Source organism: Microtus pennsylvanicus, chromosome 21 (genome assembly GCF_037038515.1).
Source record: "Microtus pennsylvanicus isolate mMicPen1 chromosome 21, mMicPen1.hap1, whole genome shotgun sequence".
Classification (NCBI taxonomy): Eukaryota; Metazoa; Chordata; class Mammalia; order Rodentia; family Cricetidae; genus Microtus; species Microtus pennsylvanicus.
In genome coordinates, this window is record NC_134599.1 from 28,236,752 (window position 1) to 28,256,615 (window position 19,864).

Below are 19,864 nucleotides of genomic sequence, written 5' to 3' on the forward strand. Positions count from 1 at the left end.
ATACTTGGTGCCTGCAGAGGTCAGGAGAGAACGTCATAGCGCCCAGGACACATGGCTGTGAGCTATCATGTGGGCACTGGGAACCAAACCTGTGTTCTCTGTAAGGTCTGCAAGGGCTTTTAATGCCCGAGCCAACCCTCAAGCCTCTTGCTCTCTCCTCTGTAGTATACAGTCCAGGATTTCCACTCTGCTCAGGGAAAGGTCCCACCACAAATTAACACGAGTCTTTCCGCAGGAATTAACCTAACCAAGACAATCCCTCAAGGACATTTTCGGAGGCCAGCCCTAATGTAGACAGTCCCTCACAAGTGTGCCCAGGGGTTTGCCTCCTAGGTGAGGAGTTGACAATTACTATCAAGCATAACCCTGGCAAAGAGCAGATGTCAGCTCAGATAAACTTCAGTCAGCCCTGAAGATATCAGGGAGACACCCCCAAGGCATCCCCTTCTAACCAATTAATGACTGCCAATCTCTGAGTTCCCTTTTGTGTCAAGAAAGGGTTTTTTTTTTCTACTATGATAATTTTGTCAGGTAGGAATCGTTTGGCCATCAGGGTATAAATATGAGTATCACTGGCATCACTAGTTTATTTTTTGATCCAGAATCTTCTGGTTCTTGTCATCCAGGCACAGTTAGAGGATCCTCGAATGTGTGTGTTCCCTCCCTGTGTCCAGAGACAGTAGGAAGGCACAGCGCGAGTTGTGTCGTTGAACAAAGCTCTTTCTTCCTGCAGGAGAGAATGAACACATGCCGGTGAATAATCCTTCCACCCAGATTTACCAGGTAACGACAAACGCCTTCCTGTGAATGTTGTCATTCCAATAGTGGTGACTGCCCTTCACACACAGAGAGTCTTAACACTTAGGTGTGTCCACGTGTATCCTGATGCTTGTTCTGTTAACAAGGCCAAGGTACAGGTAGGGCAGAGGCCACTCACATTGTACCTTTGAGAGAACTGGTTGATGAAGGAAAAGTTATTCTGTTTGTAAAATACAGCAGCTGGGGGCTGGAGAGATGGCTCAGTGGTTAAGAATACTGGCTGCTCTTCCAGAGGTTTTGAGTTCAATTTCCAGCAACCACATGGTGGCTCAAAACCATTCATGATGAGATCTGGTGCCCTCTTCTGGCCGGACATACACGCAGGCAGAACACTGTATACATAATCAATCAATCAATCAATCAATCAATCAATCAATCAATCTTACACCAACAAAAACCACAGCACCCATACCCCACCTCAGCTCTGCTTCTCACCTATGCCAATGTCACTGTGGTCATCATACCAGGCAATGGCATTGTCATCAGAGAACACAGGAAGAGCGACCTTTTTTTTTTAGCCAGGTGTGGTGGCACACACCATAAGCCCTAACACTGGGAACTGTAAGACATGAGTTTAACTCAGAGCTAGCCTAGATTACATCATGAGACCTTGTGTGATGTTTGGGAGAACCGAGAATTAAGAGTTAGGAGCATGACATTTGTTCAAGTCTGATGACAGGGAAAAAAAATTAAGTTCATTTTTAGCTATGGCAACAATTAGATTCTTTACCAAGACAATCACAACAAGCATTCTAGCAGGTTGCCCCAATGCTGCAAATAGAATTTATTTGGCTTCTATCTTCCAACCAGAAATTGAATTAAAGTTCTGTCCTTAGCAATCATGGATGTTTACACTGCCGTAGTTTGTCTTGTAAAGGCAGTTTGAGCTTTGTGCTTCTCTCTAGACTTAACACTGTAATCTGGAATACACGAGAAAGAACTGACAGAGTTTAGCAAGCCTTGGGGGGGGGGATAGGCTCTTTTTTTTTTAAACATTTGTTTATTTACTTATTAGTGTATGTCTATGTGTGCATGTGTGTGGCAGTCAGTTCTCCTTCTCCCATGTGGGTCTCTGGGATAGAACTCAGGTTGGGTTTCAGAGGCAAATGCCTCTACCTACTGAGCCATCCCACCAGTTCCTTAAGTTGGATTTTTAGGCCCTTTTAAGCAGGAAGACAGGAGTGCAGGGGAGCAGATAGTTCAGGGGAAGTATTACTTAGATTAGGGAGTTTAAATGCTGGTGAGGTCAATGCAATAATAGCTAGCTCCCAGGAGCATCCTGCAAGAGTTCGTTGCTCTGGAGTGAACTAGAGTGAGCCAACAGCAGGAGAGTAAAGCGTTGTTAGCTGTCTTCCTCTTGGATCAGCAATGGGAGGGCGTGGAAGAAACAGCCTCCTTTCGATTTCTTATTTGGCGAATAGTTATGTGCAAAATCTGCTGATTAGCCTGATGGGAAATTAAACAGATGAAATAGACTTCCTTGTTTGTTTGTTTTAAATGTTCACGACCTTGAAAATACCTTGACGGTTGGCTCCTCCGAGGCAGGCTTTTGAAAAGGCTCAGCAGGGTTGTTAACTAAAAGACTTGCGCAAAGTACCCAAGGACAAACCAATCCCTGGATGATGGACTATTAAGAAAGACTACTTCCCACAGGGTGGCCAGCCTGAACGGAGTCTGGGCGGGGGGGGGGGGGGGGGGGGGAGGGATGTCTCCAGGACGCTGAGGTGATGCTCAGTGGTCCAGGGCCTCTATAGATGCTTTCCATCCTCACCTGTGTTCTCCTCTGGCCTGCCTACGGCCTTTGCACGAGTATACATGCCTCTTTAGAGTTAGGTACGATCTGAAATCTATTCTAGATATGTGGGTCACTCCCTTGATGTGGGCTAAATTTAGCTGTAGAGGGAATGGCCTCATTATCTCAGTGTCACAAGTCCAAGTGCATCTGTTCACACTGGAGTGCTTGAAGCCTGGAAAGAGCGTTTGTTCTGCACGGTCTCTGATGGGCCTTGGTGACCTCATCTTTGTTTTAACAGAACACTTCCCAAGTCTGTTAATTCCAAGCAACTTTTAACCAAAAGGAGGAGGGGCCAAGAAAGAGGACAGCGGGCAAGGGGGGTGGGTAACTACAACATAATACGAGCTGCATTTAGAGGGGACAATAGAACGGAAGGAAAATGTGAAGTTTCAATAATTTTCTCCATTTTTCATAGATTTCATCCCTTGCAGATGTTATTATATTACTTGATTTTTTTTTAAAAAAGATTTTAAGCCAGACAGTTGTGGTGCAGGCCGATCTCTGAGTTTGAGGCCAGCCTGATCTACTGTGTTCCAGGACAGCCAGGACTACACAGAGAAACACTGTCTCAAAAAACAAGAAAAGAAGAGAAAAAAGAAAAAAAAAGAAAAAAAAAGAAAAGAAAAGGAAGAAAGGAAAGAAAAAGGAAGAAGAAAAAGAAAGAAAAAAAAAGAAAAGAAAAGGAAGAAAGGAAAGAAAAAGGAAGAAGAAAAAGAAAGAAAAAAAAATATCCAGGTCAGGATATGGTGGCACAAGCCTTTCAGCCTCCAAGACAGAGGCAGGCAGATCGCTGTAAGTTCAAGGCCAGCTTGTTAGGCAGAGCGAGTTACAGGCTAGCCAGGGTTGCGTGGTGAGACTCTGTCTCCAAGTCTTCACTCCTGTCTCCTAAGCCAGAGTGTGAAGTGTAAAGCAAGGACTTTGTGTCCAATGCTCTCGGTACTCTCAGCATAAACCACAGCGCTTGGCATGTGATACATAGTCGGTAAATAGTAGCCGGACAGGTGAGTGGTGGCCTGGAAGATGTTCATACTGCTTTAAGATGAAGGGTCTGGTGCAGTCATTCAGTCTGGTGGGAGACAGTGCTGGGAAAAAGAGAGGTCTTCACTGTTTGTTCTAATCAAAAGAGACTCCAAAGTGTTTCTAAAAATGCTAAGTATGAAAAACATCAAGCTGGATATGGCAGATGGTGGCATCGACTTTTAAACGCCTTAGAAAAGCACTTAGAAAGCTGGGGAAGGCAAAGGCTGGAGGACCAAGTTCAAGGTCAGCCTGGGTCACGTGAGGCCTTGTCTCAAAAGAACTGACAATCTAGGAAGGAGTGCAGGCAGCAGATCTGAGGTTCTGTCTCAAAACCAAAACAAACCAAAACAAACACGGAGAAGCAAAAGATGAGGAGCAGAAAAGAAAACCTCTGTAATGTGACCTTGGCCTATAAATATCTTCATTAATATACTATAACACAGACGGAAATACGGATGTTAAGGGCTTGTTGAAGTAATGAGAGCTAGGTTCATTCTCATTTTTTAAAAAAAAAAGTTTTATTAATTATGTATACAGCATTCTGTCTGCATATATCCCTGCACACCAGAAGAGGGCACCAGATCTCATTACAGATGGTTGTGAGCCATCATGTGATGTGGTTGCTGGGAACTGAACTCAGGACCTCTAGAAGAACAGTCAGTGCTCTTAGCCTCTGAGCCATCACTCCAGCCCCTCATTCGCATTTTTAAAAATTGCCTATTTTCCTCTGGAACGGAAATGTCAGTGGCAGAGGGACAGAGACACACAGCTTTGACCATCTCCCTCAGACACCTGAAAAGTTCTTTTCAGAAACTTCTTCAGGCAAAACTGGATCCTGGGTCACACATTGGAAAAGAATTTCAGGAAAAGCCAGTGTGGATTGCCATGGTGCCTGCGCTTCACCTGGAGGGTTGTGTGCATGAGTTCAATGCCAGGGCAGGCCAGAAGAGGGCAGCCTCACTGTGCTCAGCCAGGGCAGCAAGTGCACTTAACCGCTGAGCCGTCACTCCAGACATGATATTTTAAATGGTAGAATAAGCCTTCTGAATACTTCTGTTCTGAAGAGAGGTGTGTGTCTAAGAGCTCTATGTCCAATCGGATCATAAAAATCAAGACAACAGTGTTACCTTACTACTATCTTAATTTAGGGTCTGTTGAAATGCCTTTTACCTTCACTCAGTAGATAAAACATCTTTAGAAGCGCTCCATTTCTGTTTGAGTTTGACTTTTTGATTTCCAACCAAATGAATCAGAAATGCGGAGCACCTCTGTACCAAGCATGTGTGTGGGAGGCCGCTTAACTACATTTGCTCACTTCGTACTCAAGACAGCCCCGTGAAGTAGCTGTCATCGGTACAATTACCGATGAGTAAACTACTACCCTTTGCCTATGTTCTTCATCTTGTGGGAGAAAGATAGGACTTGTACCCTACCTGACTGCAGAACTGATTGATCTCTCTCCCGGTATTTAACCAGCAGGCCTGTAGCATGCGCTCTACCCCCTGCTCTGACCTGATTACTGAAGACAACTCATATCAGAGCCAACAAACACATGATCAGAACCAACTGTTAAAAATGTCACAACTCCAGAAAAAAAACCCTTTGTCTTTTCAAAGAAATTCTTACTATTATTTATTACCTTCTCTCTCTCTCTCTGTCTCTGTCTCTCTCTGTCTCTGTCTCTCTCTCTCTCTCTCTCTCTCTGGTTTTTTGAGACAGGGTTTCTCTGTGTAGCTTTGGAGTCTGTCCTGGGAACTAGCTCTTGTAGACCAGGCTGGCTTCTAACTCATAGAGATCCTCCTGTCTCTGCCTCCTGAGTCCTGGGATTAAAGGCATGCACCACCACTGTCTGGCTTATTATTCTTATTTTTAAAAAGACTTTATTTTTTGTTATTTTTGTTGTCTGTGTGTATGTGTATCTGTGTGATTGTATGTATACACATGTGTGGAACTGCTGTTGAATCAGAAGGTGTCGGATGCCCTGGAGTTGGACTTACAGATGGTTGTGAGCTGCCTGACATGGGTGCTGGGAATCGGAGTTGGGTCCTCTAGTGCTCCTAAGCACTGAGCCAGCTATTTGACACCTGTCTCACTTTTTCACATCTTTTGGGAAAAATAACTGAATTTCTTTATGTTGTGGGGATAACCAGAGGGACTGTGACATGTGATTTCTCTCACAGAATCTTTATGTTCTGGGGATAATCAGAGAGGCCATGACATGCCATTTCTCTCATAGACTCTAGGTGCTGAATCATACTTTTTTTTCCCAAGTAGGTCTCATTGCTTTTCTTTTTTTCTTTCTGAGACAGGCTTTCTCTGTGTAGCCCTGGCTCTCCTGGAACTCATTCTGTAGACCAAGTTGGCCTCAAATTCTGAGATCTGCCTGCCTCTGCCTCTCTGGGATTAATGGTGCGTGCCCCACCACCCGGTTTAAGCGAGCCTCATTCTTACATACCGGGCTCTTTAGCGGTGGCCGTGTTCATGAGAACCTGTGAACCAACTGCTCCCTTTGTTGTCACCTTCTCCCTGGACACACAGGGGTGGAGTCACCTGAAAGATTCCAGAGCTGGGTAAAGGAAGCGTGTGAGCTTTCTCAAGAGCTTGTTTCCTCAAGGAAAGGAAAAGGCCAAGGGGTAAACGGTGCCATTTGTAATAATTCACAGCAAGCCAAGGTCACTCTTCCGCAACTCCTCAGTTGCAGGCCCTGGCCTCGGAACTGAAAACTGGCTTCACAGAAGCGATGCAGGAACTGACGCGCATCCAGCATGGAGAATATGCTTTGGAAGAGAAGGTCAAGAGCTGCCGATGTTCCATGGAAGAGAAAGTCACCGAGATGAAGAATTCATTAAACTACTTCAAGGTGGGAGCCTTCTTCATTTCCCAGCTAAAAGCATGTCGGGCCTAGTCCCACATGCTGAAAATTTGCCCTTTCTTATAGCAGCCCAGGGTAAGACCTTGCCCTCTGAGCCAATTGTCAGTCATCGTGAAACGATATCTGTCTCATGGTTTCCGGTTTCTGAGCTCTGTGTTAAAATTAGAGGCCACAATGAAAGCAAACGTCATCCTTTATTCCCCATTCACTCCAAAGTATGCACCAGGCAAAGGCTTATGGGACACTGAGGTATGCTTTCTTATCCTGTTGTCTTAGTTAGGGTTTCTTTTGCTGTGCAGAGACACCATGACCATGGCAACTCTTCTAAAGGAAAAATATTTAATTAGGGCTCGCTTCCAGTTTCAGAGGTTTAGTGCATGCAGGCAGACAAGGTGCTGGAGGAGGAGCTGAGAGTGGAGAAAGCAGGGACTGAGCATATCTGAGGCCTCAAAGCTGCCCCCCACAGTGACACACTTCCTGCAACAAGGCCAAAGCTGCTCCAACACAGTCACACCTCTGGATAGTACCACTCCCTATGAGCTTCTGGGGGCCAATTCCATTCAAACGACTGCTTCTTACATCGTAGGAAGAGCTGAGCAACGCAATGTCGATGATTCAGGCCATCACTTCCAAACAAGAAGAAATGCAGCAGAAAATCGAACAGCTTCAACAGGAAAAACGAAGAGAATCGCGAAAGGTTAAAGCCAAGTGAGTAGCTAGGGAATACTTACTCCAGGCAAACCCAATAGCAACGGCTCTTGCACAGAGGCCCTGAGAAAACTTCCAGCTGTTAGCATGTGAGGAGTAGGCTCTTGTGCAGCATAGATCAGCTCATGCTGGAAGAGATGCAGCCATACAAGCTGGTTAATACTGAGGCTGGAGCGACAGTCCAGTGGTCTGGCTGCTCTCGCAGAGGACCAGAGTTTTCAGCTCTGAGCACCGCATCAGCTATCTCCCAAACATCTGTAACTCTAATTCCTTTTCTGACCTCTGCAGGCAAATGGGCATGCACACACACAGCTTGGCTCTCCAGAACCCACATATAATGTTATGTGGAGGTGCAGACTAGCTAGTGAGACTAGTCATATGGGTGAGGTTTGAGTTTGATGGAAAGACCCTGCCTCCATGAAACAAGGTAGAGGGTGATTGGAGGACAATTCACAACTCCACATGCATGAACACACACCTACATATATGTGCTCACATGCACGCACACACACACACACACACACACACACACACACACACACACACATCTATTTGTGCCCTTGTGCACAAATGGAAAAAATGCTACTGTTTTCTGGTACTTGGAGTTGAGTTATTAAGCGAGTGAGTCATCCCAAGCAAATATCCAACACTACTGAGTTTACAGACCGCGCTGAGAGCAAGGCACGGATGGTGACCATACATTTAACCCTAGTGGTCAGCAGAGATGGGAGAATCTACATAGCAAGGGCCACACAGCAAGCCCCAGGCTAACCAGGGCAACATAGTGAGACCCAAGTGTCGAAAATGAACATCAAAACAAAATCAAAGATCCTGGTGATAGGGAAGTCATTAATAGAAAAATAAGAATTAAAACATTTCAGTTAGAAGTAATTTATACGTGCTGAAGTTGATGAATTAAGTTGAACCATATGAAGTGACTTCAACCATTTATAATTTATAAAAAATATTTATATGGTTCAACCTGTGTGTGTCTTGGCAACACATTTAAAAACTGCATTCTCTGGCATTATTCTGAATTGAGCCTCCTGGGTATTAATCTACCGGGTATTAAGAACCAAAGCAACCTTTCTGTTTTCTCCTTTGCTAGGAAAACTCAAAAGGAAGAGCATGGCGCACAGGCCGGACCTGCATCTGCGCCTGCGCAAGCGCAAGGGAGCCCCTTCCGCTCCATCAATGTCCCCGAGTCGGGTCATCCCAGTGAAGACTTCACCAACATTTTGCCTTCTCAGACCTATGAAAAAGGTACAGCTCATAAACCATGGGGGAATTAACCATCCTTGTTTCTCCTTGATTCTTCGGAATCGAGCCTTGCGTCGTCACTAGGAGATAGAAAATGCTTCCATACTGCTCAGAACTTCCCTGGTATCTAGAACTGGAAGATGACCACTGGTTCCTGAGAGACTGCCCATTTTTAAATGCTTTGTGGGAAATACTAAGTTGACTTCTTCTAAGTGTTTAACTTAAAAATAATTTAGTGCCTTCAATACAATACCAACCATGAGAGAACTAGATATTTTTTAAAAGTCACTCTAAAATGTCACTTGTTGGTGGTGTAACTCAGTACCCATGTTTCTCTGGGAAGCCAGGCTGGTGCTGTGTACAGACCAAATCGGTCACCAGCCACTTCCTGACAGTACCCATGTGAGAAATACGTCACAAGATGGCACACTGGCGGCACCAAAGGAGTTGGCTTTTCAGGGTCTCTGTGATCCTGGACCTGTGCTCAGATCAGGAAAAGTAAACAAAACAAGGCAAAATTTACTACATCGCCATTATATTCTCAAAAGTGTCCAACAAAGCACCTACATCTAGAAAAATGACATTTCCACACGTTACGATGGTCCGAGTCCTTGGCTTCTTGTTTTGGTCTTACATAAAAAGCCCTCCAAAGGTAGGCTCAGTGATTTTTTTCAATCAAGTGTAAACGCCTCAACAGTAGGGTTGATGATTTTTCATCCTTGCAGCCCAAGAAGAACCTGTTTTACCGATTCATAGACTGATGTGGGAGTGTCATATATTAATCTGTTGATTTCATTGGTTAAGTAATAAACAAACTGCTTGGGCTCATAGCTTAGAACATAGGTGGATGGAGTAAACAGAACAAAATGCTGGGAGGAAGAGGAAGTGAGGTAAGACGCCTCAGACAGAGACGCCATGCTCTGCTCTCCTGGGCAGAGGCGATTCAGCTCCGACCCAGGATGGACGTAGGCTAGAATCTTCCCGGTAAGCGCACCTTGGGGTGCAACACAGATGATTAGAAATGGGCTAAATTAATATGTGAGAATTAGCCTAGAAGAGGCTAGATAGAAATGGGCCAAGCAGTGTTTAAATGAATACAGTTTGTGTGTTGTTATTTCGGGCATAAGCTAGCAGGCGGCCGGGGTGCTGCGAACACAGCCCCGCCGCACCGATCACTACAATAGACAGTAAGCGTATTATGAATAACTGAACCCGACACCGAAGACAAGTGTCTTTCACTTGGTGAACTGACTACAGGGTTGCTTGGTTACTGGCCTTTTGCTGGTATATGTGTGCTTCTTTTAGTTGTCAGTGAGTGCAGCCTGGGGAATGGCTTCTCCATCCCTTTGGGAGGGACTTCCACAGGTGGTCCTGTGTTCTTGGCTCTATGGTGAGAAGAGCAAGACCTTGCAGGTGGAGAGCCAAAAATGGACTCGGAGGAGAGGTCAGACCAATACGAGGTCTGGGGCAGCTGTGTGCATTCCCAAGAGAGAATCTTAAAAAGTAGATTTGCAAAACAAATTTGTGCATCTCTGTACGATGTGTGACTGCCCTCTTGGGATTTTTTTCCCTCAGGTTTCCCACCGAAAACAGGTAATCCAGGTGATTGCATTGCCCAATGCATTTATTTATTTATTTATTTTGTTATATACTGTCTGTGTGTATGTCTGCAGGCCAGAAGAGGGCACCAGACATCATTACAGATGGTTGTGAGCCACCATGTGGTTGCTGGGAATTGAACTCAGGACCTTTGAAAGAGCAGGCAATGCTCTTAACCGCTGAGCCATCTCTCCAGCCCCCCCCATGCATTTATTTATTTAAAAATTTTTATTTGCTATTATTAGTTTGTATGACTGCAGGTGAATATGGGCCTTGGGAGTTAGTGGACAACTTTTTGGCTGTGACTCTCTCTTCCCACCATGAATTTCAGATCAAATTCAAGTCATCGGGCTGGTGTGATAAGAACTTTCTCACAGGCTGGATTGAAGTGATCTGCTCACTGGCAGCCTCTCCTTCCCTCCTCAAGATAGGGACATCTCATAGTTCTGTTCTCCCCCATTGCTGACTAAAGGATCAAACTCTCAGAAAATGTTGGTTTATCCCTTTTTTAAAAAAAATGATACAGTGGTGTGATTGCTGTCTGTTTTCCCCAAATTTCGTAGCTTCAAGGAGCAAACATTCATTACCTCAGTTTCTCTGAGCCAGGAATCTGGTCACAGTTGATCTGGGTACCACTCACTTGGGGTCTGCCATGACGTAGGTTGCCATCGAAGTGCTGGCCACAGCTGTTGTCATATGAGGGTTGTATTTCTAGAAGGCATCTTCTTCCAGACGTACCCACATGGTGGAGTAGTCCCTGTGACATGGGTATCTGCAGCATGACACCTGGCTCGCCCCAGGGTGTTGGTCTAACAGGATGTTCAAGACAAAACTATAGCTTTTGATAACCTAGTTTTGGAGGAAGCAGCTCAGCCTTCCTGCCATAGTCTATCCATCAGAAGATAATCATTAAATCCGGCACCACTCACAGGCAGGAATCCCAGGAAGGGGATGTCTGGGGGTAAGGACAACCAGGGAGCCATCTTAGACACTGTTTGCCACAGATGGTTAACCCTTCTTTTCTTTCCTTTTTAAAATATTTATTTTTAGTTATTTTACATTATGTATCTCTCTGTCTCTCTGTCTCTCTGTCTGTCTCTGTCTCTGTCTCTGTCTCTCTCTCTCTGTGTGTGTGTGTGTGTGTGTGTGTGTGTGTGTGTGTGTGTGTAAGAGCAGCAGAGACATCAGATCTCCCTGGGTCTGGAGTTAGAGGCTGTTATAAAACACCCAGTGTGGGTTCTGGGAAACAAACTGGGGTCCTCTGCAAGAGTACTAGGTGCTCTTAACCCCAGAGCCATCTCTCCAGCCCTGCCCTTCCTTTGAAAAGATCCCTTCTGTCTGTGTGTCCTCTGATGGGACGCTTCATTCATGTACCCTAAAATTCAAAAGTCTGAGATGTCATCTAAAATGAGATGGTGCTCTTTTGTCAGGTTTATTTACTTTATGTGGATGAACGGATGTTTTGCCGACATGTATGCACGTGTGCCACGTGTGCCTGGTGCACCTGGGCGTATGAAGCAGGAGATGGATACGCTGGAACTGGAGTTATGGGGGATTGTGCACCACCATGTAGGTGCTGAGAACTGAACTCTTTCTTCTGCAAAAGCAGCAGGGCTCCTAACTCCTGAGCCATCTCTCCAGACCCTGAAAATATCATTTTATGGATCTTAAGTAAGCCCCTTGGAATCGTCTAGCCTGAGAAGCCTTCAAGAAGATTTTTAAAATGCAATTATCCCCCCCCCCATTCCTACTTCTTCAGAATCTCTGAGACCTAACCTAGGTCTCAGGCTTTGCATATATATCCCTATATCCCTATATCCCCAGGCCTAGAAGTTGACTTTTTTGAATGATGTGGTTCCACCATCCATTTCTTCTTTCTTATGTTTTATGTATTCAACCTTCCCAGTATTGGCACCTACCCTTGCAACTCCACTAAAGCTCTTTCCTTACCTGTTCTTGCCACATAGACTTTGTAAGATAAAGGTATAAAGATCCCATTTATTTATTTTTGATGCGAGTATGCGGAAGTCAGATGGCAACTGTGTGAGAATCAGTTCCCTCTTTTCTGGAGCTAGAACTCAGCTCATCAGGCTCAGCAACAAGTGTCTTTGCCCACTGAACCATCCTCCAGCCCTCCTTCCCTTCCCCAACAGCATCCAATCCCTGTGATGCCTGCTTTCTCAAAGCGTTTTTTTCTCTTGGTTGATACCATGCTTCTTTGACTTTCTTTCTATTTTCTGCCTACTTGTAAATTTACCTTTTTGGTTTCTTACTGTTATCAGATTCAAAGTCTAAATTTCTTTCTTTTGTCCTTTTGTTCTTGAGACAAAGTTTCTCTGTGTAACCCTCCCTGACTGTCCTGGAACTTGCTCTGTAGACCAGGCTGGCCTTGAACTCACAGAGATCCACCTGCCTCAGCCTCCGAGTTCTGGGATTAAAGAGTGCACTGCCGTGCCCCTAGTATAAACTTCTTCACAGTTTCCAAGGCCATGTATTCTCTCTCTCTCTCTCTCTCTCTCTCTCTCTCTCTCTCTCTCTCTCTCTCTGCTTTTCTCTTCTCTTCTCTTTGATTGTACCTATTTCTACCCCTGTAGTCTTTTTTTTTTCTTCTTCAAGACAGCATTTCTCTGTAGCTTTGAAGCCTGTTTTGGAACTAGCTCTTGTAGACCAGGATGGCCTCGAAGTCACAGAGATCCACCTGCTTCTGCCTCCCAAGTGCTGGGATTAAAGGTGTGTGTCCCACCACCTGGCTAAAAGCAGTTTCTTTAGTCCTATAGTCTTTAGGCCTTGCTCCCAACGTGCTCTGTGGCCTCTGGACCTTGACATTAGATCATCCCTCTCCTTGTGTTCTTCTGTCTCTTCTTTGCTAGTTCATCCACATCAGGCTACTTCTTGCCCCAGTGGTCCAATCAGATTCAAATAGAGATGAAGTAGGGAAGGGTCTTATTTCAGTGTGGCCCCGAAGGTGGGTTATCATCTGAATCCCTGCTTTCTTAGAACCAGCAAATAGCTCCAGGAGAATATGGAGAAAGAACACACGAGGATGGGTTGGGAGGATCATGTGTAGTCAGGCAGTCTTGGTCAAATTGTAGTCTGGCTCTGAGGGTCTTGCTTGAGCTAAAGAGCTGATGGTTTGCATGGCTTCTTGTTTCTGGAACTTTCAATAAGCTGAGAAGTGAAGTGACCCAGAGAAAGAAAGGCTAGAGGAGAAAACAGAGTTAGTTGGGGTACTCACTGGACACCCCTTCAGGTTTACATCAGTGATGGGGACTTTTAGGGGCCACTCCAGTGGTCCTGAATGGATGTTGTAAAAGCTGGTGGTTGATTGTCTGTTGATGTTGATGTACCTATAAGTATAGAAAATGTCCGACTTTATCTTGGTGTCCTATACCTTAAAGGGGGACAAGCAGAGCCAGGTAGGTAAATTTTGGACTAAACAACCATGTATTGTGAATTTTAAACAGGGATTCTGTAGATGACCTCATGTCCGTGTGCAAAGGTGGATGGGAATCTGACTCGAGTTTAAGGCAACAGCAGGCAGATGCAGCGTGAAGGCAGGGACACCAGGCTGCCACTCTTCCCGTTCACCCATCAGACTCGGTGGAGCCGAGTGAAGAGGCAGCCCTGATAGCAGAGGCAGCCTCTGTGACCCTGTTGCCATCCTAACGGGAGCATGGCTAGCAAACTCAGAAGAATAACAAGAAGACTAATGTGTGGGTGGGGTGGGAGGAGGAGGAGGAGAGGTGATTCAAAAGCAAGCAGCAAGTGTGGGTTCAGAGATATGCTCTGGGACTGTGTGCTTATAGAGAGATCTGGGCTTTTACACCGAAATGGAAGCTGTTGGAAAGGTAGGCAGAGAAGAGAGCATCGGGCATCTTTCTCCTCTTCTCACCGCCATCGTCAGCACCAATGCCATCCGTATCACAGTTAAACAGTAAGTTGCTCTTAATGTATGCTGGGTACTACTTGAAGAACTTAGTGTTTAGCCTACTGGATTCTTGAAGTAGGCATCACTTGTTGGCATCTCTAACAGCTGAGTAACTACTATGGCTCCACTATCCTGCATCTCCCCCTGCTCCCTTGCTGGCATCACTCATGACTATAAAATCTGTGATCTCTTTCCTGCCTAATGCATGTTGGTAGAAAGGATGCTGAATAAAGTTTTCCTTTCCTCTGCAGCCCAAGAGTCCAGGTCTGTTCATGTAGGAGATGGCAACGTGAAGGGAATGATGGGCCCTGGTAAGTGCGTCTTGTTGGGTTAAGTTTGTATTGTTATATGTATGTGTAAAGTGTGTGTACGCATGCTCCTGCACAGACATGGAGGTCAGAGGACAACTCTGTTCTCTCACTCCACCTTTATGATTTCTAGGAACAAAACTCAGGCTGTTGGGCTTACAAGGCAAGCCCTTTCCCTGCTGAGTCAAGAGCTGGGCCGGACACCTCTCCTGCTCTACTGGCCCATCCTGAGCCTTGTAGGAAAGGACTCAGACATGTTAATCAGTTTCTTGACTGTGACAAATACCTGAGAAAAACCACTTCAGGGAGGAGACGTTTTCTTGACCTCCTGATTCCAAATGTTTTCAATCCAAGGTCAGCTCGCCTTGTCTCTGTGGACTTTGGATGAGCAGAATAGCATGATGGGAAGGCTGTGGCTTAAGATGCTGCTTCCTTCGTGGCACCCAGGAAGCAGAGGAAATAATAGGAAGGAATGGGGGACAAGCTACACATTACTAAAGCATATCCCTAGTGACCAATTTCTCCCAGATATTCCCCCATTTTCATATTTTATCACTCCCAATAGTCTAAAAATGGAACCCATTGTTGGATTAACCTACTAGGGAGGTAGACCCTCCCCCAGCCACTCCCCAAAGCCCCGCTCTGACCACTGCTGGCATCACGGACCACACCTCCAACCCATGGCCTTGTGAGGACACTTGGCATCGAAATCACAGTTCTGGACAGGAGTGAGCATCGTTTTCACCTACGTTCCCACACAGGTGCTGGGGGAGGAGAACTGGTAACTGTGAGGAACAAATCAGGGTTTTTAATTCTTTCTTGTTCCAATTATTGATAACCTAACATTTGCTAAAGTCTCACGGGGGAATAGTTCATGATAATTTTTTTCTTCTTCAGTTTTTCAAGACAGGGTTTCTTTGTAACTTCGTAGCCTGTCCTGGAACTAGCTCTTATAGACCAGGCTGGCTTTGAACTCACAGAGATCCACCTGCCTCTGCCTCCTGAGTGCTGGAATTAAAGGTGAGGGCCGCCACCCCAAGGCTACACATTTTTCTTGCATCACATACTTTATAGTTTAATGCAAAAATCTACTCCATTGATAATTCACCGGAACTCATACATTATTTAATCCTCCCTCCATTCTTTCTGTTTCCTGTTTCTTCTAACTTAGCATCCATAGGATAAAGGGACGAAATAGCAAACAGAACATCCTGTACCACTCCCCAGATGCCCTTGGTACCTTTCCTTCTCTCCTTTCTGTACTTCCTCCTAAAAGTGCAACTGTCGCCTCCTGTGTTTACCTGAAGGCAAATAGATCCAGGGAGTCAAATGTGCTGCATTAAATCACACTATGCTATAAATTTCCTAGTCTAGTAGTCTAGTCTACTGGGCCACAGTCTCGTGTGTGTAGCCTGGCTGGCTCCGATCTTTCTACAAAGCTAAGGACAGCATTCAATTCCTGAACCTCCTGCCTCCATCTCCTAAATTAAATACAGGCATGACTACCATGCTGGGATTGAAAAAGCTTCCTTATTTTGTGGACCAGAGAAAAAGAGAGGTGAGAAGTGACTGATTGCAGTATGGGAAATTTTTAACCCTTCGTTGACATATGTACTCTTTTAGGGATGAGGTACCCATCTGGATAGCAGTATATTAGTTAAGATTTAGTAACAAACACTAGTTTCTTCCTCTCTTTTTCCTTCCTTCCTTCCTTCCTTCCTTCCTTCCTTCCTTCCTTCCTTCCTTCCTTTCTTCCTTTCTTCCTTTCTTTTTCCAAGACAGGGCTTCTCTGTGTAACCCTGGCTGTCCTGGAACTTGTTTCGTAGACTATGCTGACCTTAATTAAACTCACAGAGATCCACCTGCCTCTGCCTCCTGAGTGCTGGGATTAAAGGCGTGCGCCCCCCCCCCACCTGGCTATTTTCTTTTTTTAAAAAAAAGAAAGTTCTTGGGGCTGGAAAGATAACTTAGAGGTTAAGAGCATTGGCTGCTCTTCCAGAAGTCCTGAGTTCAATTCCCTGTAACCACATGGAGGCTCACAACCATCTATAATGAGATCTGGTGCCCACTTCTGGTGTGTAGGCATGTATGCAGGAAGAACACTGTATACATAATAAATAAAATCTTTTTTTTTAAAGCAAATTCTTTATAGCAGGCATTGTTTTTCAGGGGTGACCCCAACAAATCCAGAAGCTGATGAAAACCTTAAGCCTTCTCTCTCAGCTGAGATCCAGTCCAAGGGCCATCACACACCCGGCCTGTGGAGACAGCCTAAGGAGGGCAAAGAATGGGGCGAGGAGTATGTCACAAAAGATCACCCTGATAAACTCAAGGAGGCTGGCCAGGGCAGACACACTTCCCTGGAAAATGTCTTATGTGAAACCTCTCTAGCTGGTAAGTTCTGAGGGGGATGTGGGGGGAAATACAAGAGCATAAGATGAGTGAGGGCTTGGAACAGAGGGCTGGAACCCAGGTAGTATGGATGGAGTGAACACGTGACACCACCTTGTATCTTCTCAGGACGAAGGCCCTAGTGCCTACAGAGTTGACCCAGCAGAGGTCACATACCCTGGTGGGACCTCCACCTTGACTCTGGGTACTTAGGGTACTCTGCATGGTAGTGCTTCGGCAAAAAAGAAAAAAAATGCCGAGGTTCTTGGAGAATATCTATTTAGTCAGCGATATTGAATTTTCCATATGCTAATCATTTATTAACAGTCTGCCGCCAAAATGTCGAACACTGCAACAAGCTCTTGTTTTCCTTCCTCCCCCTCCTCTCTCCTTCCTTTCCTTCACATAGTTAATGAGTACTGGCAATAGCGTTCTCCACTTTTGGGGGGATAATTTTTCTTAATATTATTTTAATCAAATACATGAAAGTTAACTAGAACTAAAAGCTTTTAAATTATTAACAAGAAACAAAGCAGCCACTTTGAATTCTTTTTGATAGTTTCTCTTGGTACTTGTGTCTTAATGCTTCGTGGTTGCTGTTGCTGTGTAGAACACCACAACCAAGGCAAAGAAATCATTTAGTTTGACTTCCAGTTTCAGAAGGTTAGAGGTCATGATGGAGGAGCAACAGTGAGGCTGAGAGCTCACATTCTGACCCACAGCTAGGAGTCAGAGAGAGGGATCACTGGGAATCACATGAGGCCTTTGAAATATCAAAGCCTGCCCCCAGTAACACACTTCCTCCACACCTCCAATTCTTCCCAAACAGTTCTACCAATTGAGGGCCAAGAATTCAACTACATGAGCCAATGGGGGCCATTCTCATTCAAACCACCACAATTGATTCATATTTTATGCTATTTTGTAAACAATACTTTGTTGAAAGTTAATTTACATAGACCAAAATTCATGGAGCTGCATTGACACTTAAAATTTTGAGCACGTATGTGTATATATGGTGTATATGTACAGGTATGTATTACAGTGATGTGTGCTATTGTGTGAGCTTGGAGATCGTGTGGTAAGTGCTCTGACCACCGAGCAATCTTGTGGGCCTCAGCTTATGACTTTAAAGAAATATTTTATTACTTCTTTGAGAGTTTATTTTGATCATATTTACCCTCATCCTCTAGCTCCTTCCCTCGTTGCTCCACCCCCTGAAAACTTTGTATCCTCATTTTGTTTTGTTTTATAAAATATCCACTTCGTGCTGCTCATAAGCTCCAGGCTATGGGGCTCGGCCGTACCTTTAAGGAGAACCCATTCACCCTCCCAACTTGACATTTGCATATGAATATTGACTGTGATCACTATCAAGACATCATACATATTTCTCTTATGCTAGGAATGTCTCTCATCTTCATTTTCGTCGGTATCTGTGTAGAGAACCACTGTGCCTGCTGTATGGTTGCATCTGTTCTTGAACTTCATATGAATGGGATAATACTTTATACTTTGTGTATTCTCTTTTGCCTGGTGTCTTTTTTCTCAATATGTGTTTTTGAGATTCATCTACATTGTGCGTGTAATTCCTTTAGTAGTTAGTTCTTTTTTTATTAACCACACTGATGTCATTATCACATTTTTAAAAATTCATAATCCAGAGCTGGAGAGAAGGCTCAGTGGTTAAGAGCACTGGCTACTCTTCTAGAGGACCCGAGTTTGCTTCCGACACCCACACAGACGCTCACAACCAGTGCTGAGACTTTTGTTTTTCTTGATGTAATAAAAACGCTATCATTTATATCTTTTTTATCTTTAAAGCATTTTGCTTAGAGACTCAGACACCTCACTGCCACTGTGGCCCGACTTAATGGAAAACCATTTTCTCCCATCAGTGTGAAGCAGTTCTCCCTGTCTTTCAGCTCCTGACGTTGCTATTGGGAAGCCCAGCCTTGCTCTCGTCTTCAGTTCTTTGAATGTGATCCAGTATTGCTGTCTGCTAACATTATTTTAAAGGCAGGAATCGAATCTATTATATAAAATACTAAATATCACACACACACACACACACACACACACTTTACTTTGTGCAAGCCAGAAGACAACTTTTGAGAGGCAGTTCTGTCTTTTTACCATTTAGGTCCTGAGGGTGGAACTCAGGCCCTTAGGTGTAGCAGCAAGTGCCTTTGCCCTCTTGCTGGCCCCTCCATCTGGTAACTTTTAGGGTCTTCCCTTTATCCCTGAAGTGATGCAGCTCCCAAGGATGTGGTGGTCCTCATGTTGAAGTGCAATCTTTTTTATTATTTATGCAGAGGACAGCAGGGCTCTCTGGCAGCACATGTCCTGGGATACCCCCTCCCTATTAATTTTGTAATATTATCTGAGCCATAGTTTTCCTTTTCTTTGGTGCTTCTAATTTAGTGTTGGGTTCCCTGACTTCATTTTTCCACAGGTCAAATTTTTCTTCAATGAGCCTTTCTCTTCTGTGCTTGGCTTCCTCTGAGGGAGAGGTGTCTTTGACTTGATCCACCCTTAAATTTGTCTATGTTTTAAAAAATGTCAAGAAGTTTCCTCTTTTAAAACAGCATCCAGTAATTGTTAAGTGGCTACAGTATTTTGCATATCTTTTTGAGAATATTAAGTGTAAGATTTAATTTCACATACATGTGTATTTGTTTCCTCTCTCCTATGGTATAATCTTATTCAAATGTCTCAGTATCTTTAATTGTTTATGTGGTCAAGAAATATTATCCCCCCAAAGAAAGAAACAAAATGAAAAGAAGGAAGGAAGAAAGAATGAAACAAACACCCTGCCCCCAACTAACCTGGAATTTTGTATTCTCCAAGCTTGTCAATAGTGAGCTATTAGATAGCAAAGTTTGTTAAGCATTTTCTTCTGGCCAACAAACCTCTCCTCTGACACAAATAATCCCAAATCAGACCAAATCAAACTGAATTCAAAGATACCCAGGTTTAATAGAGGGCAATAGATGACAATACTCTCTGGTGGCCCCGGGAAAACATGGAGAGGGAAAGAGAAAAAAGGGGAGACCATGCGGAAACCCAGAGACCACGTGTTAATCCTCTGGGGGGGTGTCGGTTTAAATAGCCTGTGGGAGTGGTCTTGACCTTCCCTGGAGAGGGGTTACCATTTGGTGGGC

At 44.6% G+C, this 19,864-nt stretch overlaps 1 protein-coding gene across 9 annotated transcripts in view; it reads left to right on the forward strand.

The window, feature by feature from the left end:
* Arhgef33 (Rho guanine nucleotide exchange factor 33) overlaps positions 1-19,864 on the forward strand; it is a 149,594-nt gene that overhangs the window by 34,116 nt on the left and 95,614 nt on the right. For all 9 annotated transcript variants that reach the window (XM_075955688.1, XM_075955691.1, XM_075955686.1 and 6 more), the window contains 6 exons: positions 734-783; positions 6,330-6,494; positions 7,093-7,214; positions 8,323-8,477; positions 14,253-14,312; positions 16,479-16,703. In XM_075955688.1, the coding sequence (XP_075811803.1) occupies positions 734-783; positions 6,330-6,494; positions 7,093-7,214; positions 8,323-8,477; positions 14,253-14,312; positions 16,479-16,703 (777 nt within the window). The remainder of the gene's footprint in view (positions 1-733; positions 784-6,329; positions 6,495-7,092; positions 7,215-8,322; positions 8,478-14,252; positions 14,313-16,478; positions 16,704-19,864) is intronic.